The 24,735-nt window shown below is 44.0% G+C and overlaps 2 protein-coding genes across 2 annotated transcripts in view; one reads left to right on the top strand and one right to left on the bottom strand.

The window, feature by feature from the left end:
- Positions 1–200: 200 nt before the first annotated feature.
- On the bottom strand, positions 201–914 carry LOC122889549 (vegetative cell wall protein gp1-like). Its single transcript, XM_044224830.1, has one exon. It carries the CDS (start codon positions 912–914, stop codon positions 201–203), a length of 714 nt encoding a protein of 237 aa, XP_044080765.1.
- Positions 679–24,735, top strand: part of PIK3R1 (phosphoinositide-3-kinase regulatory subunit 1) — an 85,412-nt gene continuing 61,355 nt past the window's right edge. The window contains exons 1-2 of the mRNA XM_044267821.1: positions 679–765; positions 10,811–11,533. Of these exons, the coding sequence (XP_044123756.1) occupies positions 11,197–11,533 (337 nt within the window). The 5' untranslated portion in view covers positions 679–765; positions 10,811–11,196. The remainder of the gene's footprint in view (positions 766–10,810; positions 11,534–24,735) is intronic.

Raw genomic sequence — 24,735 nt, 5'->3', positions numbered from 1 at the left:
CCGGGCGCCACGCGGGTGGCGTGGTTTTTCCGCCCACTCCCGAGGCCGTGCTGGAGAGGCTGGGAATTGCATGGCCTTCCCGCCTTGACGAGCCCTGGAATCTGAGTCCTCCCCGCTCCTGGCACTCGGCTAGGGCGCTGAGGGCTCTAAAGAGGCTGGATGGAGTTCGTCTCCAGACACTCTGATTAAAGACGCAGCCCCTAAGTCTGAACTCGCCCTCCACCTCTCTCCCAGCCCCACCGTCTCTGGTCTCGGAGACACCGGCAGCTGGCGATGCCGCGGGCAGGCACAGACCCAGAGCGCTCTACCGCGGAGGTGGCGCGCGGTCCCGCGGTCCGGGGCATCCCCGCGGCCGGGGGCGGAAGGCTAGCCCGGCCGCAGGAAGGGTCCGCAGAACCGGAGCTCCACCCCTCCGGCCGCCCGGCTCGCAGGCCGGCACAGTGAGTGGCAGCGGCGGAGGGCGCGGCGCCAGCGGAGAGGGGCGGAGACGTGCGCGCTGGTTGGCTCGGGCTCGGGGGCGGGGCGCGCTGGGCCGGGCCGGAGGCGGGGCCGGGGCTGGGCGCCGGAGCTCCGGGCTGACGGAGAGGAGTCGCGAGCAGCTGGAGCGGAGTTGGAGGAAGCGGCCGCGACGAGGGCGGCGGGCTAGCGGGTTGGAGCCGCAGAGCTCGGATCGGGAACGACAGGCGGGTCGGGGCCGGGTCAGAGGCGCGTCGGAAGCCGCCGCTGCAGCCTGGGCCCCGCAGAGGAAGGAAGCCGGCCGGCGGGGTAGGTAGGCGGCGGCAGCGGGTCCGGGTGTGTGTGTGCCCGGGAGGGGGAGGCGGTGCGTGCGCGCGCGGCTGCCGCCGTTCTCTTCCTGTCACCAGCCGCCGCTTCTGCAGAGCCGAGCCGGGGGAAAGCGGGCCAGCCGCCGGCATCGCCGGTTCTCGGCCAGCGTTCTGCGTGCTCCGGCGGCTGCTGAGCTCCCGTTTCCCCGGTCCTCTAACGAGCTGGCTCTGCACGCCGCCGGACTCGTTCGTCCCCCGAGTTGCAGGCGATCTCGGGCTTGTCCCCACCCCTTGGTTACCGCACACTTCTGAGGGTCCTTACTGTCGCCTTGCTGCAGTTTTCCGGGGTCCTCCACCGGAGGAGAGCGCCCAGACCGTTGCCTTTGAGTTAGCGGGAAGGAGCGGAGTCTCCCCCGCGTCCTCCAGCTGCAACCAGGGTCGCTGCTCCGGCCGTTCTTCCGAGCGGGTGGGGCGGCGGTGGTCCCCGGAGCTCGCCGGGAGCCCCCGCCCTCCGAAGTTTGCCTTCCTCCTCTTCCGGGGTGGGGGAAGTGCTCCTCGGGGAGGCTGGTCGCTGGGGCCCAAAAGGCGTCTAGTGCCGTCTGGGCCTGGACAGGTTTTTGGAGGCATATTTGATGGGGTCCTCCAACAGCCCGGAAACCCAGCTTTATCGCGGGTCGAGACTGGTGGGACCTGCCCAGCAATATGGAGCCGGCAAGGGAGAGCAAGAGTATGGCAAGCCCGAGCTAAAATATCGTGGGGAATTGTCTGGCAGCCACAGCTCTAACACTTCCCAAGAGCAGAAACTGCCCCGCAGATCACAAGACAAAGAGAACTGAAAAGCTCAGGCTTGCCCCTCCTGTACAGATACATACTTCGGTAACCAGAATTTGAGCATGAACTGGAAGGGTGTGAGTGCAATGGCTGTTACATGTTGAACGCAGAACGCGTGTGAACTGGATTTGGGGAATTTCTTGGGCTTCTCTGAGAGCTATTAATATCGAAAAGGTCTCACTTCCACCGTTAATCCCTGATGGAGCTGCAGCACGGTTGGTAGCCCAGTATGAGTTTACTTTTTATTTGGAGCTTTTATGACTGTGGAAGCAGCACTTTCCCCCCCCTTTTTTCTTTTTCTGTTCTGTTCTTTTTCTCTTTGTCATTCAGTGTGAAGTACGACTGGGTGAAGCAGTTCCGGGTTTTGAGTGCAGCATAAGATTGTCATTTCAGCGTAATGAGGTTCAGGTTTTAGTTGTTAGGCGGGACATTCACAGAGCTTATTGACCCAGGCATTTATGTTGAATTGTATTTAAATGTTTCATTAGCTCGGGTTTCGTTTTGCAACTCTAAAGATGGGTAGGTATTAGCTAGAAAAGATCGGAGAAGACAGGCTCATATCTGAGGCACGTTGTTAAGAGTAATGGATCTTCAAGGTGCAAATCATTGGGAATTTGGTGAGTTCTGCAGAGAAGACCACAAACAGCTTTTATCTGCAAAGAAGAACCCCCTCCCCTCAAAATATCAAACAGGTTTTTGTTAGCTCACACAGTCCTCGAAATAAACAGTTCAAATCAATAGAGGGTAGTTTCTTAGAAACAGAAGTTGCTTAAATTTTGGGAAGCAAGTGTTTTGGTTGTTACAAAGAAAAAACCCTAAAAGTTGTTGGGGGGCAGGCAGTGTCCCTCTAAAGTTTGAGAAAATGTGTTTGGTTTAGAATCAAGCTTTAAACTGGAAAGGTCAGTGGAGGCGACTACCTGCCTTGCAGAATTGTTGGGTTATGTCACTGCTGGCCTCTTCAGCTTTTACATTCCTGTCGCAGGTAGGTAGTAGATAGTACTACTTTATTCCTAACAGTGTATATAGGTTTTTGTGATTGGGAGGAAGATCTGTCTACCTCATATTGGCTTTCAAAGTGTGAGGTGCTTTTGCTTTTTAACTTCCATCCTGATTTGGGACCTGTTCTTGTCAGTTGCATAACAGAACTCTAGTGTACACGTGTCTATCTGCTATTTTATCTGCTTTTGTAAAAGGATGTTATCACTGTGTTCTTTCACATGGGTGATGCTGATAGGGTGAAAAAGCACTTCCCTTCCCTTCAATTAATTATATTGTCTTTTCTTAGCTATTTTTTGAAATTCGTATTTATTAAGATCAGGAAATCCCCACAGTGTATAAAGTTAGTTTTGGGGAACAGAAGTGGTACAATAAATTATGTTAATAGATGTTTTGGTTGTTGGTGGTGGTGCTGGTAGTATGCGTTTATCTTCTGGAAATGCCACTTGCACCTCAGCCGATTTTTGAAGGATTTTGTATCTTAAATGTAAACATACACCATCTGCCTGAATCTTGTGTTGTTAAAAGTGACCATACATGTTAATTACATTTTTCCATAATTGCCATGTAATTTTTAAGGTAATGTGTTGTCCAGAATTTACTTTTTTTCTTAGGTGGTTCGTGGGTCAGGTTCTAAAAAGGCATCCATTCTGAAAGATTGACCCCTTACTCATTAAAACAGGGACAGTTTCAGTTCATCTTCTGTTGTCTTTGCATTTTGTGATTCCCGAAATATGTTTTATTGAATAAAGAGATGGTGAATGAGCAGATTTAAAGAAAATGATTTTATGGTCAGGTAGATGATAAAGAGCTGAGATAATGGCTGCCTATGTGGGGAGCCATTGGGCTCTCACCTGTGGGGCATACACCGTGCAGAAGAAAATGGGAAATGCTTCTTTCTGTACGTTATATATTTCAATGGGCTCCCCACAGATCTGTTTTGGAGGGAACAGGAATTTGTCAGTGAACTCAAGAGAATGGAGCCTCTTAGTGAAGCTCTCAGAAAATGAGGTTACTTACCAGTGGAAGGACGGCTTATCAATTTGGTTTTTATACCTTAGAAGGCACAATATAAATTCTGTGACTGTTTTTAATAGAGAACTTAGGTTGTAAGTAGTTTTTAAAATATTCATGGTATTGCTTTTTTCTCTGACTCCTCCATCTCCATCCTAATGTGATTTCTTGCTATGCTTCTGCCAACTCTCTTATTGGAATTACTTGCCTTAAAAAATGGCGATTAAAGGCTATTTCATGTGCATTATGCCAAATGAGCTGAAAAATAGACTACATAATTACTCATAAACTTGTCTGTTTGGCTTATGTTGGTTGGTTTCCACCGCCCCCCCCAAGTATATAATGAGCATAGCGTAGTTTTTTGCTGGGAAAAAAAATTCTGCTATGAAAACATCTTTGGAGATTTTATCTTTCCAGCATTGTTTTCCTTAAAGTAAATCAAATACATACCCACAGGCACCTGTCGTCAAAATAGTTTTCAGGTTCAGGATCACCCCAGAGAGTCCCAGATGTGTGAGAAGACTCCCCCGGTGTGCAAGAGTGAGTTAATAGAGCCAGGTGCCTGGGCAGGCATGCTGCTCCTCTACTTCCTGGCTGGACCCAGGAGGTCCAGACCCTGGACTCAGACCCCAGAGGACCTAGGGCTGAAGCCTCAGAACTCAGCTACCTTTTTAGTCCATGAAGGACTCTTTTCCTGTTTGAGGGCAGAGCCTCCACCAGACCTTGCTGTAGTGGAGTTTTGGCCCCTCCCATGTCTCCTCTGCCTGGACCTCCAGAGCCACCCCTTTCCTTTGGGCAGGGAGAGAAGTAGGTGGGCAAAGTCCACAAGCAGGCTTTTTGTGTCTGCTTACTCTGAAAAGGAGTTAAAGGGACAGCAGAGAGTTTTATTTTAGGCTAACTTGAGGATTCCTTTACAAGAGTTCGCAAGCCTTTAGAAGCAGTGCAAACAAAAACTCGTAGCAAATATTCCTGTTTCAAGTAAGGATCATATAAATGGTAGTAATAATAGTATAAATAGTATAAATAAATAGGAGTAATGATACCAGTAATAACATAGCTGCAGTTTACTAGCTATGTAACATCAGGCAAAGTCTTTAACTTTTCTGTGCTTGTTTTCTCATCTGTAAAATAGTGTTAGTAATTATATCTAGGATGGTTGTGAGGGTTCATCGAGTTCTATGCAAAACTCTTAAGAGCTGTGCCTGGCGCATAGTAAACACTATGGTGGTGTTAATTATATTAAGTTCTAATTATCAAGCATGGAGGTAAGCACTTTATATATGTAATTTCATTTAATTCTCATGGTAACCCCGGGAGGTGTAAGTTTGCTCATTGTAGCTGTCTCACAGATGATAAAATTGTGCCACAGAGAGATCTGAGTAACTTGCCCAAGGTAAAAAATCCGGACAGTGATGGGGACAGCTGCCTTTGTCCGAAGCTCAGTGCTTATACTAATCTCGTTAAGACTTTTGCAAAATCGCATTGTATTTTCACAAGAGGAGGAGGTGCAGATCATCTCATTCAGTTCCACAGCCATTTCCATGGGCCTTTTCCCTGTGATGGTGCAGGAAACTGGAACGGTCAACCCCATGCACAGCCTTGCCTGGATGGTGGGGTCTGTTTCTCAGGCCCCTCTGGACCTGCAGCAAGAGCACTAGCATCTTTCTGCTGGCCTCCTGTGAGGACTGCAGTTGGACCTGGGCCTCCCTTCTCTGCCCCTCCTGAAGTGTTCCAGTTCTGTGTCATCACTTTGCCTTCTGGAAGATCCTGCCTCCGTGTTGTTTCACCTGGGCTCTTCCCGTGTCCTGCCCACCCCCACTGCTCCTCCAGCCCAAAAAGGACTGCAGCCAGGAGTCTTGCCCTAGGCAGCCTGCTTGCCCACAGCATGGACTCCGCCCTGAGCTTCCCAGTCAGTAAGGCATTGTGGTTGGTTTGAAAATGATTGAGGATACCTGATGACTTTTACTTTAGGCTTAATCTAAGTTTGTTCTTTGATTTTTATGATTTCCAGGACTTTGTATTGGACAGGTGAAGAAATTTTTAAATGATGATTTGTCTTTAAAAGACAGTGAATTTAGGTTGGGAGCTTGCCCTAGACTCAGAGCTAGCCCGGGGAGGGTGGAGAGATGGAATGCAGGGAAGGATGGGCTGTGAGCCCAGGAACCCTCCGTTGCCTTTGCAGCCGAGGTGAAGACCCACTGTGTGCTGGGACCCACTGGCAAACTGCTCATTGAATCACAGGCGTATCCTGATTTACTTCAAGTGATTTTAAAATGCCCTATATTCCTGTCTCCTCACCACGTTTGCTAAATCCTTGTTCTTTGTAAAAGGGGAATGAGTAAGTCAGTATAGTCAGAGGACTTTTCAAAGAATTTTGTTTGGTTCTTTGCCAGAATACCTGTGGGTTGTAGGGTTAAATTGAAAGTTTACATTCAGGCATTTTTGCATTAAGAAGTCATGGGTTGCTGATTGTCAGGCATCAGACACAATTTTATTTTGGAGAACAAAATGGGAATTGCATGGTATCCTAGCAAAGCGAGAAAATATACATCGATTAGTGGTGTTGCAGGCGGGCAGACTTTAAAAGGGTTGAAAGACTGGAACACGGTAATTACCATCAAAGAAATTTTGAACTGCTGCATGCAATATTATGTAAGAATAAGTTAGTTACTTGTTTATAAAATTCCTTTTTATCTTTTGTTACTGTAACTTAACTTACGCGCTAGCTTGGCACCTAGATCATAAAATTGCATTGCTTATTTGAAAACATTAAATTATGGATGGGTGGGTATAGAAACCTATAAAAACCTTTACTGTGTTAACAGTTGTGTTGGAGCTAGGTGGAAATAGTTCACCAGACTGGTGAATGTAGCCAAAGAGATTGGAGGCATAGTCTTATAATCTGGGCAGCATATATCCTGTTGATGTGTGGGCAGTTCCAGCTCCAGACTGACCCTAGGAAGGTTACATTACACAGGTGCTGCCAGTGTCTCAGGCTGCTGAGTCTTCTGCAGTCCTGGAGAGAATGTGAGGGTAAGAGAAAAAAGAACTTGTTGTTGTCTAGATAAGATAGTTGTATGACTATGGATTAATGTTCCATGTATTCCCCTAGGGAGGAGCTGAGTTGTTAGAAATTGTGTAGTCAGGGGCCTGGGATATCCATAGAGGGCATAGATGCCAAGAGGGATACAGGTGGCAGAAGTGTCAGCTCATAGAGCAGAAGTGGGCAGGATTCCAGAAGTGGGCAGCCTTCCAGAAGTTTGTGTCCAGTATTCTCTCATTCACTAGTCTATAGATTTCTTTGGCAAGGATGCATTTTACTGAAGTCTCTTTGCAAGAAAATTTGCATTGTCCAAGATACTGGGTCCTGAACTTGATGGAACTCTTGCCAAGTTGTAGTGGCTTTTTTGGTTAGGTGTGTTTGTAAAAGAGCCACCAACACTATCAGTGAGGCCACTGTCACAGAGAGTAAATAAAAAACAGACATTCGGGATTAATCTGAGGGGGGTCAGAATGTGCCGGCAAAGAATCTGCATCTTTGACCCTGTGGACATACCTGGGCTGTACTCGGTCAGCAAAGCATGTTGAATTTGGGCAGTAGGTTCTAGTGCTGTCAAGAGTCGTGGCCCTGGAGCCAGACAGCTAGAATGTGAACTGGGATTCCAGCTTCCAGTTGCTGAGTGTTACCATGGCCAAGGTACTCAATTCTCTGTGCCTCAGTTTCCTCCTCTGCAAAATGAGACTATTGATAGTGCTGCCTTGGGGTTATGGAGAAGAGCGACCATGTTGATGAACGCGTAGTTCCTAATGAACATTAGGTGGCAATGGTTGAGTGAGTTAATACACATGCAGCTCCCAGTAAGTGTTAGAGGATGCCCGTGATGACCATGATGACAGTGACAGTCCTCAAAATGGGTGTGGCTGTCAGGAGAAAGTATGTGGCCCGCGTCGGGATTGAGGTGCCTGCCCCTTTTCCCCCGCCAAGGCCGCTGTGCACTTGGCCACAGGACACTGTCCAGTTGCCGCCCAGATGACAAGTCAGTGCTCCCTCTTCTCTTACAACGTTGCTCTCCAACTGCTTAGCTGGTGCCAACTTGTGGCCAACCTTGAATTGTATGGATTGATCTTCCTGGCCTTGATGTTGTGGAGTCCCAGAAGACAGGAATGTGGTGTGTTCTTATAATCCTAGCATCACAGAAGATGAGGGTTTTGCTGATTTTGGTTTTTTTGTTTTGTTCTGTTTTGATTTTATTTATTAAAGATTTTATTTATTTGACAGAGGGAGATCACAAGTAGCAGAGAGGCAGGCGGAGACAGATGGGGAAGCAGGCTCCCTACTGAGCAGAGAGCCCGGTGCAAGGCTCAATCCCAGGACCCTGAGATCATGACCTGAGCCAAAGGCAGAGGCTTAACCTACTGAGCCCCCAGGCGCCCTGTTTTGTGTTTTGTTTTTGAATCAGACGAAGACCCAGAATTCTGCACAGCTCTTCTCACACAGAAAGTTAAGTTTCTCCTTTTAAAAACAGTGAGGGTTGGGAATTAGTAGAGACCTCCAGGTCTTTGGCACCTGGGTTGGGGATTGCTACTCTCAGTCATCAGGTTCCTTGGGGTAGTTTTTCTCTTTGCACAGATTATTTAGCCTCAGGCTAACAGAAGCGTGGTTTTCAGGTTGGTAAAACCTTGACCCGTCATGGGGCCTCTTAGTATGGTGTCTCCTCTTCAGGACCATTGCATATCTGCATAGGCGTGCTGTGACCAGGGGCCCCGGTGGTTGCTGAGGACTGTGTAGGGAAGGGAGTAATGAAGAGAGACAGACAGGGAGAGAGGGAGAAAGGGAAAACAAGGGGTTGGATATAATATTCCCCATTCTGTTAAAAATCTCACCAAACTGGCCCACTGGGTTGTTGAAATAGAACAAGCCATAGGCAGCAGCTGGTGGAAAGATCTATCCAACGTACTAGTTGAGGATTTTTTTTCACCCCCCAAAAGACCTACATTGCCAGGAAAAGCTAACAAAAATTTCAAGGCAGATTTGGAGGAATTAAATTATTCTTAGGCATGTTGCCTGGTTTCCAGGCATTTAGGGATATGTAAATTTTCATGTTCCTTAGAGTTCTGTGTCTCATTTGTACAGAGTACATTAGTACTAAAAATGAGATTTGCTAGTCCTACATTTTTGTGTGAATTTCTCCTGTGAATATTTAATTTGATTCTGGACCCATCAAACGGAGAGGTGGTCTTCAAACATAATACAGTTTATTTTTCTAATACACCGTGTTAGTTGCTTTAGTTTTTTTTTTTCTTAATCTGACAAATGAAATGCAAAGTTAAGACTACTGTCTCAAATTAGTATTCTTACTACTCAAAGATTTCAGTGTTTGTTTTTGCTTCTTTTAATATTAACTCTCCTAAGAGTGTTACGGTACTACCACAAAGAGTTTCTAACCACATAAAGTTGAATACTTGACACTTCTGAATACCAGCATCGTGAGCTGTGATTAGATTTTGCATATTAAGATGCACACACTGGCGAGTTCCTGTAATACTGAACTTCTCAGGTGGCCCCCGCATTAACTCACGGAGCTCTCTTTGATATAGCACGCTGATGTTATGTGGCTCTCGTTTATTGCTTTGCTGCTCAGCCAGCTTAACTTTAACCTTTCAGTTGCTTTTACTTTTTATAACGAAGATAGCGCTGAGAAGTGACCGGAGTGCAAAGTGTTACATGAATGCCCTGTGCTGTTGGCAGGCCACGTGCTGACTTTCTGTCTAGAGAGTCTTTAATTCCTCTGCTTCCACTATGTTACAAGAAAAGCAAAAACTTGCACTGCTGGTTTCCCCCTGCACCAGGCTGTCTTTCCAGGGTAATCTCAGGCAACCATTTCTACTTCCTCTCCAGGTTCTTAACTCCTTCAATTCACAGACTGTCCTCGCTGTCTCTAGACTGGTGGCTGGTTTCTCAGAAGTCACTGATGATAGGGTGATGCAGAGCCCTGAGTTACCTAGCCTTGCCTCACTTTCCCCCTACTGGAGGCCCCTGCAGGATTTGGTCTTAGGGATCACCTTTTCCCACCCAAATCCTCTTGTCCGTTGTTTCCCAGGTAAGACCGACAGAGCCTGTCTCCAAACCTTGACTTTGCTTTTAAGGCTGCTTTCAGTGAACCCCAGTGTGTTTGAGCCTCGGATGATTTTTTAATCTCCGATACATTTTTTTTTTCCCCTGGGAGCTCCTCCCTGCCACTGAATTCAGTCTCACCTTATTTGCAGCTGATCAGATCTGTAGCGGGTTCCCTCTCTTGAATCACAGGCTGGGTTTGCCCCTGAGCCCCACCACACTAGCAGCTGTGTGCCCAGCATTCCCTAAAGCCCACTGGAGTTAGCTCCCGTTTGGCCTTCTGCTCCTGTTCTGTCTTGACTCTGACTGAAGCATCACCACCGCACTCGTGCTTTCTCTGCAGTGTCTCTTGCTTCATCCCTCGCCTTCCCTACCTTCTGCCACCTTGGTTCCCGCGCTCGAGGCCTTTCGCCCACACCCCCGTAGTCCGCTTTCATCTTCCCACCTGCATCCCTTTTGCCCATCCGTCCCACTCACCGTAGTTGGGCTGAGATTCTTCAAGTGCCCTTCTCTCAGGGTGTTGCTCCCCTTTCTCTAAGCGTCTTCAGTGGCTCCCGAGTACCCCCCGCCCCAAGCTCAGTGCAGGCGTGTGTCATGTCACCTAACCCCTCCCTGTCTTTCTAATCCAGTTCTAGTGTTCCCTCTTTGGCTTCAGACGCTTTGGACTGCCTGTTCTAGCTCTTCCCAGAATAGGACATTTGCTTAGTCACATCTGTACCTAAGTTCATGCCACGCATTCCATTGTGTCTTTAGATCCCTGCGGTTAGACGCGGGTTTCTCCCTCGCCAGAACCCAACAGCGTTTTGTCTCTGTCTTCTGCACTTTCCCTAGTGTTAAGGTTCCTTGTGTCCCGTTCTTATCTGAGAGACATTGCCACATGCCAGCACACCTGCCACCCCTGCCTAATGTTCTTGGAAGGCAGGGACTGTCTCACTAATCTTTGTTGTATATATCATGTTGAGCAATAGCACGCTGGCCCGAGTGTGTATGCCAAATTGATTAAATACTTGTTGAATGGAAATAGAAATTCAAATTCACACAGATGGCAAAGTGTGATGTTCATTCATAAGTCTTGTTTTTCCTCTGCTAGGTGAAGCTCGCGTGTGGAGTGACACAGTCAAATCAGACGCCAGATGGACAGTGAGACAAGAGTGTCAGAAAGGATTGGGCCGCGCTGCGAGAATCAGCCTGGAGGCCAAGTGTTGACGAGCTGCTGAAAAGGAAGCCAGTGGGAGGACTGTGGGCCACAGAGGAAGTGGCACCCTGTCTTCAGTCACACCATTGATGGAGGACAGATGGACAGCCGGACAGCCAGTCACCTCTCCTCTTAAACCTTTGGAGAGTTGTCCTTTGTCCTCTGCTGGACACGTATTAGGAATCTTAACATACACTCTGAATTCACTTTCCGCAGAAACATAAGACCAGACGGCAGCGGGAAACCGGACTGCTCTGTTGCATGGTCCCAGAATCGCCACCATGAGTGCCGAGGGCTACCAGTACCGAGCACTGTATGATTACAAAAAGGAACGAGACGAAGATATTGACTTGCACTTGGGTGATGTCTTGACTGTGAATAAAGGGTCCTTAGTAGCTCTTGGATTCAGTGATGGACAGGAAGCCAGGCCTGAAGAAATCGGCTGGTTAAATGGTTATAATGAAACCACAGGGGAAAGAGGGGACTTTCCGGGAACTTACGTTGAATATATTGGAAGGAAAAGAATCTCGCCTCCCACACCAAAGCCCCGACCACCTCGACCCCTTCCTGTTGCACCAGGTTCTTCGAAAGCTGAAGCAGATAGTGAACAACAGCAAGGTCAGTATTCCTAAGTGATTGCTTTTTATGGCTTTTTTTTTTAAAAGAAAAGCCCGAGATTTGTGTCGGGCTGTTGTCCTCAGGGAGGGACTCATTTTGGCAATTTTATCTGAATTTATGCTTAGTATATAAAAAGCTTGGTCAATCATTACAAGACTAGGAATTTGTGTTTGTGGGGTAGAGTGTTGTAAAAAGAGGGAGATGGTAAATGAGAACCTGTTTCGTAAGCATCTTTAAACCCTATTATTATAGTTGCCATGGAATTAAACACTACTGCGTTCTTCCTCTTGTAATTGGTATTAATATATTTAAATAATCATTAGGGGAAAGTAGAGGGTAAGTCAGTATATTTAATGTTAATTTAACGTGTATGGAAAAATGTCGAGAGCAATAAAGTGACCACAGAACTCAGCAGGGAAGAAAGCATTGTTTTTATAACCTGGTGTCTCCCTCTTGGTTTCCTCTCCAGAAACACTGTGGCTTTAGCTGACGCTTAATCCCGTACTCAGTACTCAGTATAGGTGGAGAGGGAGTTTGCTCCCTTCACAGCAGGGCCATTTCCTATCACTATTGCCTCTAGTGTGCTTGGCCATGATGAGAGGAAAAAAAATTACTGAATGCTTTTCTTAAATGGAAACCACCTTGATTCAAAACCCGCTCCTTGTCTATTATTGGAGATGGGCCACGCTCGAGCTTTGTGCACAGCTGGTCACTGAAGGTTTTTCTGCTGTGCAGTGTCAAGCAGAGACAGGCCCTTTGCTCAGCTTTGCTGTTTCGACCTTTGTTAAATACTCATTTCCTTGTTAGTAAATTTCAAGCTTTTTTTCCCTCATAATTTTTTTTTCTTCTCAGACTGAGAAGGTTTTGGAAAGGTAGGTTTAAAAGAGGGTCCCCCCCACCCTTCCCACCCAAAACCCCACAGTGGTTGCATGTGAAGTAGAACTGCCCATGGTATTACAGTGTGTTTCTGGGAGGGATTCTGTTACTCTTCTGCCTTCTTTAAGCTGGCTCCTTACAGCACTTAAAAATGAGGTAACACGAGGTTAAAGGAGCAGAATGCAAGGTAAAGGCCTGCCTTTTAGCACTGGGTCATAATACGACAGGGAATCTTTTATAAAAGTCAAGCATCCCTGAAGGGGCACGTGCCCTTTCCTCCCCGTCCCTGACCCAAAAGGGATACTTGTTAGATGAACGTGATACCGAACTTCATGAACAATGTCCAAATGTCTTTTACCCTACAGTTGAAAAGCAAAAGTAAATTTTTCTTCACAGGTAAGTCAGAAAACCTTGACTGTATATGTAGATACAGTTTTTTCAACCATTGCATTTCATTGAGCAGATTGAAGGTGTATACATTACGAGGGTTTTTGTTTTTTTTCTTTTTTCCCACACCAAACTATGTATTTTAACTTGGCTGTTTATTTTTTAAGTTTAAAAAAAAAAAAAAGAAACACTTAAATAGGCTGATTCCAAAGGAAAAATTAATTAATTTTCCCAGAATACAAAAGATGACAGAATCCTACAAGTATCTGTGTTGGATTAGAGAAGATTATTTAAAAGGTGAAAAGAAGGAGCTTCTTGTCAAGATTAGTGACATACAGATTTTGTAAAAATAATTTCTAGGCAAAATTGCATTTAATAACTGCTATTAGGTATAACTTCCATTATAAATAAAATGATTTTCTCTTTTTAGGTCCTAAACTATTTTATAATGCTTTCTTTCTAATGTGATGCAGTGACAATGGAGATTTTTCACAGCCTTTTCTTTTTTCTTTGTAACACATGAAAAGGTAGGGTAATTGAAGATTTTTAGCAGAATTTAGGAAAGAAGCCCATGATAATGTGCATTCAGGTATTAGAAAGAGTGGGCCTAAATATAAATGAGAAATTAAAAGTAACTAAAAGGTTGAAAAGGGAGTAAGGAGAGGTTGTGAGGGGAGTGTAGTAATAAACATTAGGTTTTCCAGAAATGTTAGTCTTCTGTTCTCATTTAAATAGGAGGGGCGCCTAGGTGGCTCAGTGGGTTAAAGGTCTGCCTTCTGCTCAGGTCATGATCCCAAGATCCTGGAATCGAGCCCCACATTGAGCTTCCTGCTCTGCGGAGAGCCTGCTTATGCCTGCTGCTCTGCCTACTTGCACTCTCTCTCTGTCTCTCAAATAAATAAATAAAACCTTCTAATATAAATAAATTAAAAAATAGGATTTGTCTGAAATGAGGACTCAGTAGCTCCTACTGGTTGCCTGTCACATTGATAAGGAAGGTAGTTGTAGAGACAAACATGTATGTTGGAACTATGGGCTTCTGGTTTCTTTTGCCCACGTGGTTGTTTATTTGGAAGCCTTTACAGTGACACACTGGAGCAGTGAGAGGATGGTTCTTTTCTTACTGTCCTTGAATCCTTTAGCACTTTCTTTCTACTTCGCATACTTGATGTAGCCTGTTTTTTGTGTTTGACCTTGTTTTACTTAGAAGGTTACCTCTGAGGCCTGAGGTCCTTGCAGGTGTCCTGTTGAGACAGTGTCACGGGGAGAGTTGGCACCCCCCCCCCCCCGTCATGGGCAGGGGATAGACAGAGGGTGTTCACGTCTGCCTGCCTGCCTGCAAATTGTGTGGTCCTTGTCTCCTCCTCTTGCAGCCTTCTCTCTCCTTCAGAGAAGGTTGTGGTTGGACTCTGGCCACAAGTAGATTGTGTGAGGGATTGCTCCTTATGTAGCAGAAGCCGCTTTTCCACTTTTCCTTGAGTGTTCCTGGAAATAAAGCGTGAAGTTGAGCTTCTGAAACTCACTTGAAAATCTGCTAAACCTTCCACCGGTACCTTTTGCGTGTAGCCTCTTAGGAAGCCCAGCCTGTCGATTGAATTGCATTTGTTTATTGGACATTGTTGTACCTACTGCCTCCAAAGTCATTCAGTAAACATGAGCTGCGTCGCTGTTCTGTGCTGGCAAGTAGTGATGACAAATGAAGTCAAAATTCGAGAGAGGTGGAGTGCCTGGGTAGCTCAGTGGGTTAGAGCCTCTGCCTTCGGCTCAGGTCATGATCTCAGGGTCCTGGGATCGAGCTCCACATCTGCCTCTCTGCCTACTTGTGATCTGTCTGTCAAATAAATAAAATAAAATAAAAAATTCGAGAGAGGTAGTGTGCCTTCTGATACTGTGTCCTTTCCCCTCCCGCCTCAGGGCTGTGCTTCCTTCCCTCCCCTTGGCCAGCTCTTCCTCACACATCCTTTGGGCAACCTACTTTGCCCTCTGCTCCCATCTTCTCATGGAGGCTGGCTCTGCTCACCCTATTTCACGTGGTGACCTGCCCCTCTGCTTTTGTAAACTATTTATTATCTAACCAGCTATAGAATTCACTTCCCATGTTGATATGGGTTGTATCTTCTCTCTGCTAGATTGTAGGCTCCATGACAGTGGGAATCTTGGTGGTTCTTCCATTATCCCGAGAATCTAGAATAGTGCAATAGGTTGTTAGTGGATAAGGGCTTGCTTTTGAGGTTCTTCATTGAAATGTTTCATATCCAGGTGATTTTATTTTATTGTATTTATTTTTAAAGATTTTATTTATTTATTTATTTGAGAGAGATCATAAGTAGGCAGAGAGGCAGAGAGAGAGAGAAGAGGAAGCAGGCTCCCCACGGAGCAGAGAGCCCGATGCGGGACTCGATCCCAGGACCCTGAGATCATGACCTGAGCCGAAGGCAGAGGCTTTAACCCACTGAAACACATAGGCGCCCCCATCCAGGTGATTTTTAAAGGAGAGCCACTCACTCTGTCTGTCATGGGCAGGCACACGAGGCTGTAACAGCCCATTCTGTTATTAGAAATCACAGTTGATTTGTTTTCACATCATTCACATCTGAGGAGTCTTGCAGCCTTGGCCTTGACCATTGAATTCTGTGTCTCCAAAACTGTTACTTCCTACTCCAGTGCTTAGGATAGGTCGTTCTGCTAGCGGGAAAGTGTGTTAAGATAGTGGGTTCTGTCAGCCACTTAAGCAAAGTGATTAGAACATGTGTCAGGATCAGCAAGTGTCCTCAGGCACAGCTTTTATTCCCTCTCCCCTCCTTTCATGTCCTTCCCTTTGCATGAGGGCTAAAATTGCCAAGAGGAGTATCATGTTACACTTTCCCTCAATGGGGTGAAGCCCCATGTGACCTACTTTGGAGAGAACCTGCTCAGTGTTGAATGTAGGTGAAGGGTGTGCAAAATGGGTGTCACATGGTCATTAGGGGACCCATGCTGTTGAAAGACAGTACTCTAGCTCTTTCTGCATTAGGCTCTTCAGACCCTGGCATTCCGTTCCCCATTCAGCCACGGTCTCGGTTTCTTCTGTACACAAAGAATAATGGAGGTGGAGATGTAGGGATAGGGGAATGAAAATGTATTCCTTCCTTTTATAAGTAAGCTGTCCAGCGGGGCTGTTTCTTGAGACAGTATTCTGCGATTCATTAATTAAAGTCATACCAATGCACACTATTTAGACTAGTGAGATTCTAGTACCTAGAGTCTCTTGTATTGTATAAACTAGTGACCATGTTACTTTGTAACGGGAACATTGGAATCTGCTAACTGGAGAGAGCACTTAGGAATTTGAGTTCATACTCACCTACATCCCCCATCCACACCCCTTACCGGCTCCCACTTTGGACCCTGACAGTGAGTCCCGGGTCCCAGCTGGTTCCACATATAAAACCCAAAAGCGCACATTGGGTGAGGCCTATTTTAAATTTTGATTAAAATTCTTTATAAGCAGAAAAGAACAAAGCATGTACCTTGCTTTCAAGATTTCCCTGGCCAGGTTATTTCTACATTTCTCATACTCAGCGTGTGAGTGCCCCTCCATAGTTGTCATTCACCATCTAGAAAGCGAGGCTGTAGTAAATCACAGAAATTCACTACACTGTACAGAAGTCACAGAAGACAGCGACCTGATCCCAAATTATACACCTTTGCTGAGCCTCATGGTCATAACATACTGCTGATGCTCACCCAGACAGCACCTGTGAAAGTAGTTTGTTTTGCCTCACAAATTCCTGCCTTCATGAGTTCTGTTTTGGTTGAGATTATGCCTTGTCATAACTTTCTTCACCTGTTTTCCCGACTTAAGTGAGACTTTGCTGTGCATTAGAGGATTGTCCTGTTGAGCTCCCGTGAACGCTGGGGTGAGACCTCGGACTTGAGGTCTGCATTGACCATGCCGCCTCTGTGAAAAAGCCGGGCTGGTTAGAGGGTATTTGAAGATAAAGCCTTAGAGTCCTACCTCTAACTACCCGCTGGAAAAATTAATCAGAACGCTAGGGCTTTACCCAGGTATAAAAACTTAAGTGTCTGACCTCTGTGTTTTAATACAAAATGGAATTAATTTCCAAAAGATATCATAAATGTAACTGATTAAGAGTAGGTCTGGAGAAAACAAATGTGATCATTATTTTTGATAAAATCAGATGAGCTTAACCACTTCTCTTAAGATCCCAGAAGGGATTACTCACATATTAAGTTACATGTTGTGATAGAGTTCTCCTGCCCGAGTGCCAGCATTTCTTTTCTTTTTTGTTCCTGTTTAAAATCTTTTTACTAAATGCTTGATTTTTAAGGTATTTTTCCTGTGAATCTTAAGGGTTTTTTTTTTTTTTTTAAAGATTTCATTTATTTATTTGACAGAGAGGTAGAGAGTACAAATAGGCAGAGCAGCAGGGAGAGGGAAAAATAGACCCTCTGCTGAACAGGAAGCCCGATGTGGGACTTGATCCCAGGATCTTGGGATCATGACCTGAGATGAAGGCAGCTGCTTAACCGATTGAACCACCCAGGCACCCAATGAATTTTAAGTTTAATTATTTTGTCTCCCTAGAAATTTGAAGAGAAAGAAAAGCAACCCTAATTAGTAATTTGCATACCCATGGTTAGTTGAGAAGGAAACTGACAGAGAAAAGATTTTCACATCTTCCTACATAATAGTGGAAAAGTTCTGCCCTGCCCAACCTGGATGACCATGTTAGGAATTAAAAGCAAACCTTAGGGATGCCTGGGTGGCTCAGTCGGTTAAGCATTGCCTTCGGCTCAGATTATGATCCCAGGGTCCTGGGATCGAGCCCCGAGTTAGGCTTCCTGCTCAGCAGAGAGCCTGCTTCTCCCTCTTCCTTGGCCTGCCGCTCTGCCTACTTGTGCTCTCTGTCTATCTGTCAAATAAATAGGGAGAGGGGAATAAAAATGTAAATAATAAAATAAAAAATAAATAACAAAAAGTAAAAGCAAACCCTAAGGGGGGATGCCTAGGGAGTTCCTCTTGGTACACTCCCAGAGAGGGAGACATTCCTCCCTCCTTCCTCCAGTCTGTTATTTGACCAGAAGAACCTGATAGTTCTCTTTCCTGGAGCTGTGGTGACAGTTAAGTTCAAGGTTACAGATAAGACATTGCTTGAGGAAAAGATTTCTGCCATGTTACCCTGACATGCGTCATTTAGAATCACAGAGCTATGGTATGCAGATTGCATTTTCTTAAGTGAGATATATGTTCAGATGATTGCATTAAGGCTTCTAGCTTTAGACATTTCACTCTGCCTTTTTTTTTCCCTCCCAAAATGGGTAAAGTGTCCAAAGTCCATATCTGTACTACCTAAGTAAAGCCTCACACCTCTGATTCGAGCAGGATTCTGTTAAGTGGAGTGAGCCTATTTTGTTTCCTAGCAACCAAGCTAATGATGATGTTCTAATGAAATTTTCCTTGTCATAAAAGTAGAACTCTATATTTTCTTTTTTAGTTTCGTTGTCAGTAGATTCTTTGATAACTTTGACGTCTTCTCTGGTTTCTAGGTAAAAGCATCTTTGTCTAAAACAGGAGAAATTCTAATTAATAAGCACTTCTCCAGTAAGTCAGAGTTTGAAAAAATAAACAATTCAAATTCTTAAATTCAACAACAAAGGGTGTCTTACATCTGCTAAGTAGCGTCCCAAAAGGGGAGAATTTTGTACCTCTGGCAGAAAAGAATACCAAATACGTGATGCCATTTACATATCCATGTTTTTCTTAGTAAAAGAGAACAGATGTTAGCAGTAGAACTGGCTGTTGCATATATGTGTGTCTTTGTTGCAAACAAATTTCCATGAGGAATGACATCAAATTGGTTTGAAGGCTGAAATGGGAGAAAATAACTTGGTGTGATAGCTAGAAATGAGAAGCATAATTGCATGATGGATTATATCTAATGTTTTGAGGTCTTGGTTGATTTTATAGCATTCCGTACCAAAAGAGTTCTTAGGCTTTCGTTGAAATTAATCTAAATAGAGTTCAGAGTGTACTAGAAGTTGGCTATATTTTAGTTTCTGGGGTATAATTTCCCTAAAATGTCAAGTTTAACAAAATACTGTCAGAATACTTTGTAAAGTGTATTATTCTTACTAATTTCTATAACTGACCACAGTATTTTGTTTTTACCATGATAATCCTATGCACTATACATTGTTAAATCATCTGATAAAGTAGAACTTTGCAAGTAAAAATTAAAACAAGCAGCAGATCTTTCTGTTTAATTTTGCTTGCGGAACTTTGTCCCAGTAGCTTTATGCCATCTGATGTATGGCTTTCATTTTCAGGAATACCTTTCTGGACACTGTCTTGCTTGGAGGTGTTGGCATTCATCTGCTCATCTATTTCCATTTGGTCGCACTTATCATGTGGTGCCTATAGATTCTTCTATCCTGTCACAGTTTGATGCATATTGAAGTTCTGACTGTGAATTTATTACACTGCATTGTAGGAGACTCTTTGTAATTTGGTGACCAAATTTGGTATCCAAGATGGTAAAGCTGTTGGTATAAGTGAAATCTAAATCTCTGTGATACAGTATTTGAGCCAGAAATTCCCTCTGCTTTGCTTCCTATAAATTCCTTAAACCACCCCCCCTTTTTTTTTTAAATTCCTTAACCCTTCTAATCCAGTGTTCTCTAGTTGTAAAATAGAGGTAGGTACTGTCTCTTCTGATTTTTAACTGTATTTTAGTTTTAGCCTTGCTGCCACTTGGTCAGTAAAAATTTCTTTATTCCTACTTAAAGAATTGTTGAGACACATAATCCAGGAAACTTAAGTTGTCCCCAATAGTGTTTCCCTAGTACATGTGCCCAGAAGGCAGAAGAAGGGACTTAGGTAAAAAAAAAAAAAAAGCTAGGATGGTTGGGTATATGTGCTCACGTGACCTCATGGCAAGACCTGATGTGGAGGTTGGGCTGTGAGATCAGATGGGATTATTGCTGTTGAAGGTGCCAGATTGGTAGCAAGATTTTGCAAAACTGCATACAAAATGATCTTAAGGTACATATCAAAGTATGAGAATTTATGCTTTCCCTCTGTTGGTGGACTCTCAGGAATGGCGGACGTCTAAGTGAGTTTGTGACTTCCGGTTGACGCGTTGCAGCTCATGAATGAATGAGGAGATACTCATGGAATCCCTGCCTTGTACGATGTCTCTGTGGTGTAACTAAATTTCTTGACGTGATAGGAGCTCAGATTTTCTAAGGATTTGTGTTGTGAGTTTTTTGTTAAATTTTTCAAGGCAGGTAGACAGGGTGATGGTTATAACGTTTGTCTATTGGGGTTATAAAGATTTGTTTATTCAGAGCTCTTCAGATTTATGTGATAGAGGTATTGGCGTGTGTGCCCAAGAGGTAACACGTTAGCATAGGCATTGGGCAGGGCTGCTTTGTGGTAAAGTCAGCCAGATAGCGGGCGTGGGGGCAGTCATCCTCATCCTCTAAGCTTTACCCCCAGGAAGGGACCTGCCATAGTGCCCTTGATTTGGCACGTGGTACCATTGACACTGAGAAAGTCAGCTCCAGCTTATTGCGGGGTCTTGGAAAATTCAGTTTTCAAAGTTACTTCAGGTTGCAAAGAAGATAATCTACCGTGAATCCACATTAAATACCACTGGGTCTATTTTTAGCATGTTTTTAAAAATAATGTTTAAGAATGTTGCTTCTTTATCAGTGAATGGTTCATTTGAAATGTATCTTTCTGTCCCGGTGTCCTAATTGTAGAAACATAGTTCAATGTTTGTATCATTACTTTGTAATTTGAAAGTATTAGACAACATGGCTAACTTGCTTTATTTAGGTAGCCAAAAAGTAAATTTTCCATTATCGAAGGAGAAAGATTGATTCAAAAAAGTTAGAGCAAGATGGCTTTATTTAATAACACCGATCATCTGCTGAGTACCAAGGAATGAGATTTAATGAATTTGGCTAGAATATATCAGAAATATATAGTGTAGTCATTATATCACACTTACATACATGGATGTATTTAAATGCTGAAAATGCCTTTTTCAAAATGTACCTTAAACTAACAAAATAAAGCTCACCAAGGCTTTAAAATTTAAAAAAAGGGGGGGGATCCATAAAATTGGTATGCTTAGTTCGCCAGGCATTCTGCTAGGCATTTGATAGCCATTTTCCGTTTGATTCTTCTATCCATCCTGCAAAGATTGCATTGTTAAAATCATTTTCCAGATTAAGAAGCTAAACCTCAAATGATTTTGTAAATATTTAAGAAGGGGGCTTCGTAGAAGGGGCATTCAGATGGTTCAGAGCCCTCCAACACATAGCTGTGTGGATCTTGTTAAGCAGTCCTTTGTGAAGTTACCAGTAACTGAAGAAACCAGATAGTTTTAGCTTTTTGGATGGTCTTTAATTATGTTTGTATGATCTTTCAGGTTTCATTGGCTGTTAAATTCATACAACCACACAACAAATTACCTTTGTTTTACACACGACTCATTGCATTTTCTCAAGTCTTTTAAATATATTAAAGGTTTGAGTTACATGACTGAGGAGGCCATGAAACTAAGACAGAGTTTTGGGTGTGTGTGTGTGTATGTGGTTTTTCTTGAGAAGAAATAAACCTCGATCAGATCCTCAGAATTTACGTACCATTGATAAATGATTTTCCCTCCATGTCCGTTATTTTGGAAGACGTTACTGTCTATTTCAAATGTTTCCCTGAATTTCTAACTTTCTTCTTTTTGTCTTATAATTGTATCATTTTGATTGAAATGGAGCACAGGCTGGTTATTACCTGTTTAAAAGCCAGAAAATTGAGTATGTCCAGCATAAGAATTATGTGTTTTGGCATGTAGATAGTGGCTGCTTGAACTCCATAAATACAAGAAATCCCAAGCTGACTAAAATGAATTTGAAGTCTTAAACCTAAGCCTGAGTTCTGTCAGAGTTAGCAGTAAACGCCATTTTAAAGACTGGCTAAATGGCTAAATTCCTTTGAATGTCAAACTTTATTTCTCAGGAAAGTCAGTCACTGCCAAGTTTATAACATAAACATTGTGTTTCTGTTTCCAGAATTCCAAGGACAGGAGGGTCGATGAGGGCACGTGAAAGGCACAGGTGAATTTTATTTCTGGGTGTTTAAAAGGACAATGTGACATTGCACAGAGATAGTCTCTCAAAGGTGATGAGTGCCAGCAGAACCTCTTGGATGCCTTTATTTTTCCTTATTTTTTTTCCCCTTGAAACATTTGAAAGTTTCCTCATTGAAAAAGGTCTCTGCCTGGTGGGCCTGACACAGCCTTGTGAGGCTTCTCACTAGTCCCTAAGAAGGTAGAGAAAAACACTTGCATTCTCAAGAGTTATAAAAGCGAGAAGTAGCAGGGCAAATGTCTACCGTAAACTAAACAGAGCCAGGTTTAAGAACATAGGCAGTAAGTTCTGACCACCTATAAACAGGGAGGCAGAGCCGCGTCCTCCCCGACTCTGCCCGTAATTCAGAAAGAGCCTAGGCAGCTGTCCTCAGGATGTCCTTCCCTTCCTCTTTCTAATCTCCCCCAGTGATACTTTTTTATTCAGTGGAAGATCATAGCTCAAAAAATAACCAGGCAGGGTAGTGGGACAGGGGATATTACTGTTACATCCTGAGAATCTTCCTCCACAAAAGTAAAGTGTTGGAGGTAGTAGGGAAGGGTTAGAAAGACCTCTGTTGACTCGGGGTTTGAGTACTAGTTGAGTTCTCCACCATTCAGACCTCAGAAGGCCAGCCAGTGAAGGCAGGAGGTTTTCTTTCAGGCCAGTGAAACTACACTGGAATGAAGACCACTTTGGGAATTGGGCTGGGAACTCTTCATTCTTTTTTTTTTCTTTTTTTTTTTTTAAGATTTTATTTATTTATTTGACAGAGAGAGAGAGAGAGATGAGAGGCAGGCAGAGAGAGGGGGGAAGCAGACTCCCCACTAAGCAGAGAGCCCGATGCGGGGCTTGATCCCCAGGACCCTGAGATCATGACCTGAGCCAAAGGCAGAGGCTTAACCCACTAAGCTACCCAGGCGCCCCGGAACTCTTCATTCTAACTGGCCAGCCAGCTCTGGGTCCGAAGCCAGTACCTGATGGATCAGGGTAACTCAGAGAAAATGCTAGGTCTGGGTAGATTTCTTCTTGCTTAGTGCTCACTGATCAGGAAAGGCATAGTTGAGCCGGCTGAACAGTGTTGCCCCAAAAAGAGAAAGGGGAGATCAGATAGGCGATTTTAAGAAAAAACAGATCTCCACCAATGATTTATTACTTCAAAATGACATGGCCCTAATGAAAGAGGGGCAGAAAGCAGTTAAATGTTAGAGTTGGGGGAAAAAAAAAAAAAGAAAAGGTAGGATGGGATGAAATGGCAGTAAAGCCATAAAAAAAAAGACTGAGTGTAAAGAAATTAAAGTTTCAGTAACATATGAGGGACAATAATGCCGCTGAAAATAAAACCAGTGTTATGAACAAGAAATGTAGACAAAGCTCTTCCAGAATGCAAAGAAAAAGAAAAGTGAGGAGTAAAGATGATAGATACGTGGACCTGAAGATCTAACATGAGACGTCTAAGTGCTGATAAACAGGAAATTGTATCAAGTCAAAGAGAACAACATAATAAAAATAACCTTGCATGCTTGTGTGCACATTTGAACATGTCCTCCACCTTGTTTATTGGAGATCAATGGAAAGCTGCCTCTAGATGCGTGTTGGCCAAAAAAAAAAAAAAAAAAAATTAAGTATAAAAATCATCATTAAAGCATCTAGTCACAATACCTACTTAGGTACCAAGAAATAAAATTGAGGCTTCCTTCTCTTTTATAGCTGTAAATGCTAAAAGACAGTAGCAGAGTTTTGAGGAGAAAAGATGGTGACTTGAGAACTTAGGGTCTGGCTTCTTTATATTTGACATGGAAAGGCAGTTAAGAGACACACTATGATATATCAGCAAGAGCTCAAAAAGATACGTCAACCTGCCCATGTCCCATGGGAAAACTTAAACATTGTTTTTCATTTAAACTTTGTAATGAGAAAGGCAGAAGTTGATTACCTTGAAGAATAATTACCCAAAGAATAAAACTCTAAGGTGTGTATTTTCCAAACACCTAAAAATAAAATGTGTCTGAAAACACAGACTGCAGAGAAAGTATGACAGTATTATGGACATGGGGGAAATCCTTAGCTTATATGAAAATTTTACAGAAATACCTATGTAAATATGCACATGTATGTGTGTATAGATATACAAGTGGAGAAGTGTGGATTTATACCTGCCTGTATTTGTGTTTTCAGCAAATGCTAGTTCTTGGTCAGGGACTGTGCTAACATTGTGCTTCATTAACTTGTTACTTTTCGTAAGAATTCTGTGACATTGGCCTTATTATTACAAGTGTTACAGAGGAAAAGAAGTTGAAGTTCGGTTAAATGATAGCCCAGGCTCACAGAGCTAGTGCATAAGTTGGGGTCTGACCCCAGACCGACTGCCACCCCAGCGTGGTTAAGCATCTGTACCGCCCAGCGAATGGGCCTTGGGTGGGAGGATCCACGCTCTGTGATGGCGCGATATTCCTGGACACAGCCCGTTGGCCAGGAGGGCACCCCCGAGCCAAAGACAGATGATCCCCTGGCTTGCCAGTGACCTGTGACATGGCCTGATCCTAGGTAGTGAGTTAAACAACAAGATTTTTCCACTTTCAGGAAATAGACCCAAGAAAAAAGACAGAGAATGAGGCAGTTGTGTGAGTTACTCTCCTTTTCAGCAGAAGGACCTCACCAGAACAGTAGGCCCGGAAGAGGTGATTTAAAGTTGTGTTGGAATCTCTGGAGCATTAGTGATTACAATATTAACCTTCAAGTTAGCACTCACTGGACTCGCTAGCGCTTCATAAAATGGTATATACATGTAGATGTGACGT

The sequence above is a fragment of the Neovison vison genome, chromosome 1 (assembly GCF_020171115.1).
Source record: "Neovison vison isolate M4711 chromosome 1, ASM_NN_V1, whole genome shotgun sequence".
In the NCBI taxonomy this organism is placed as follows: domain Eukaryota; kingdom Metazoa; phylum Chordata; class Mammalia; order Carnivora; family Mustelidae; genus Neogale; species Neogale vison.
Note: the sequence above shows the minus strand (reverse complement) of the source record. Positions and strands in the feature narration are given on the sequence as shown.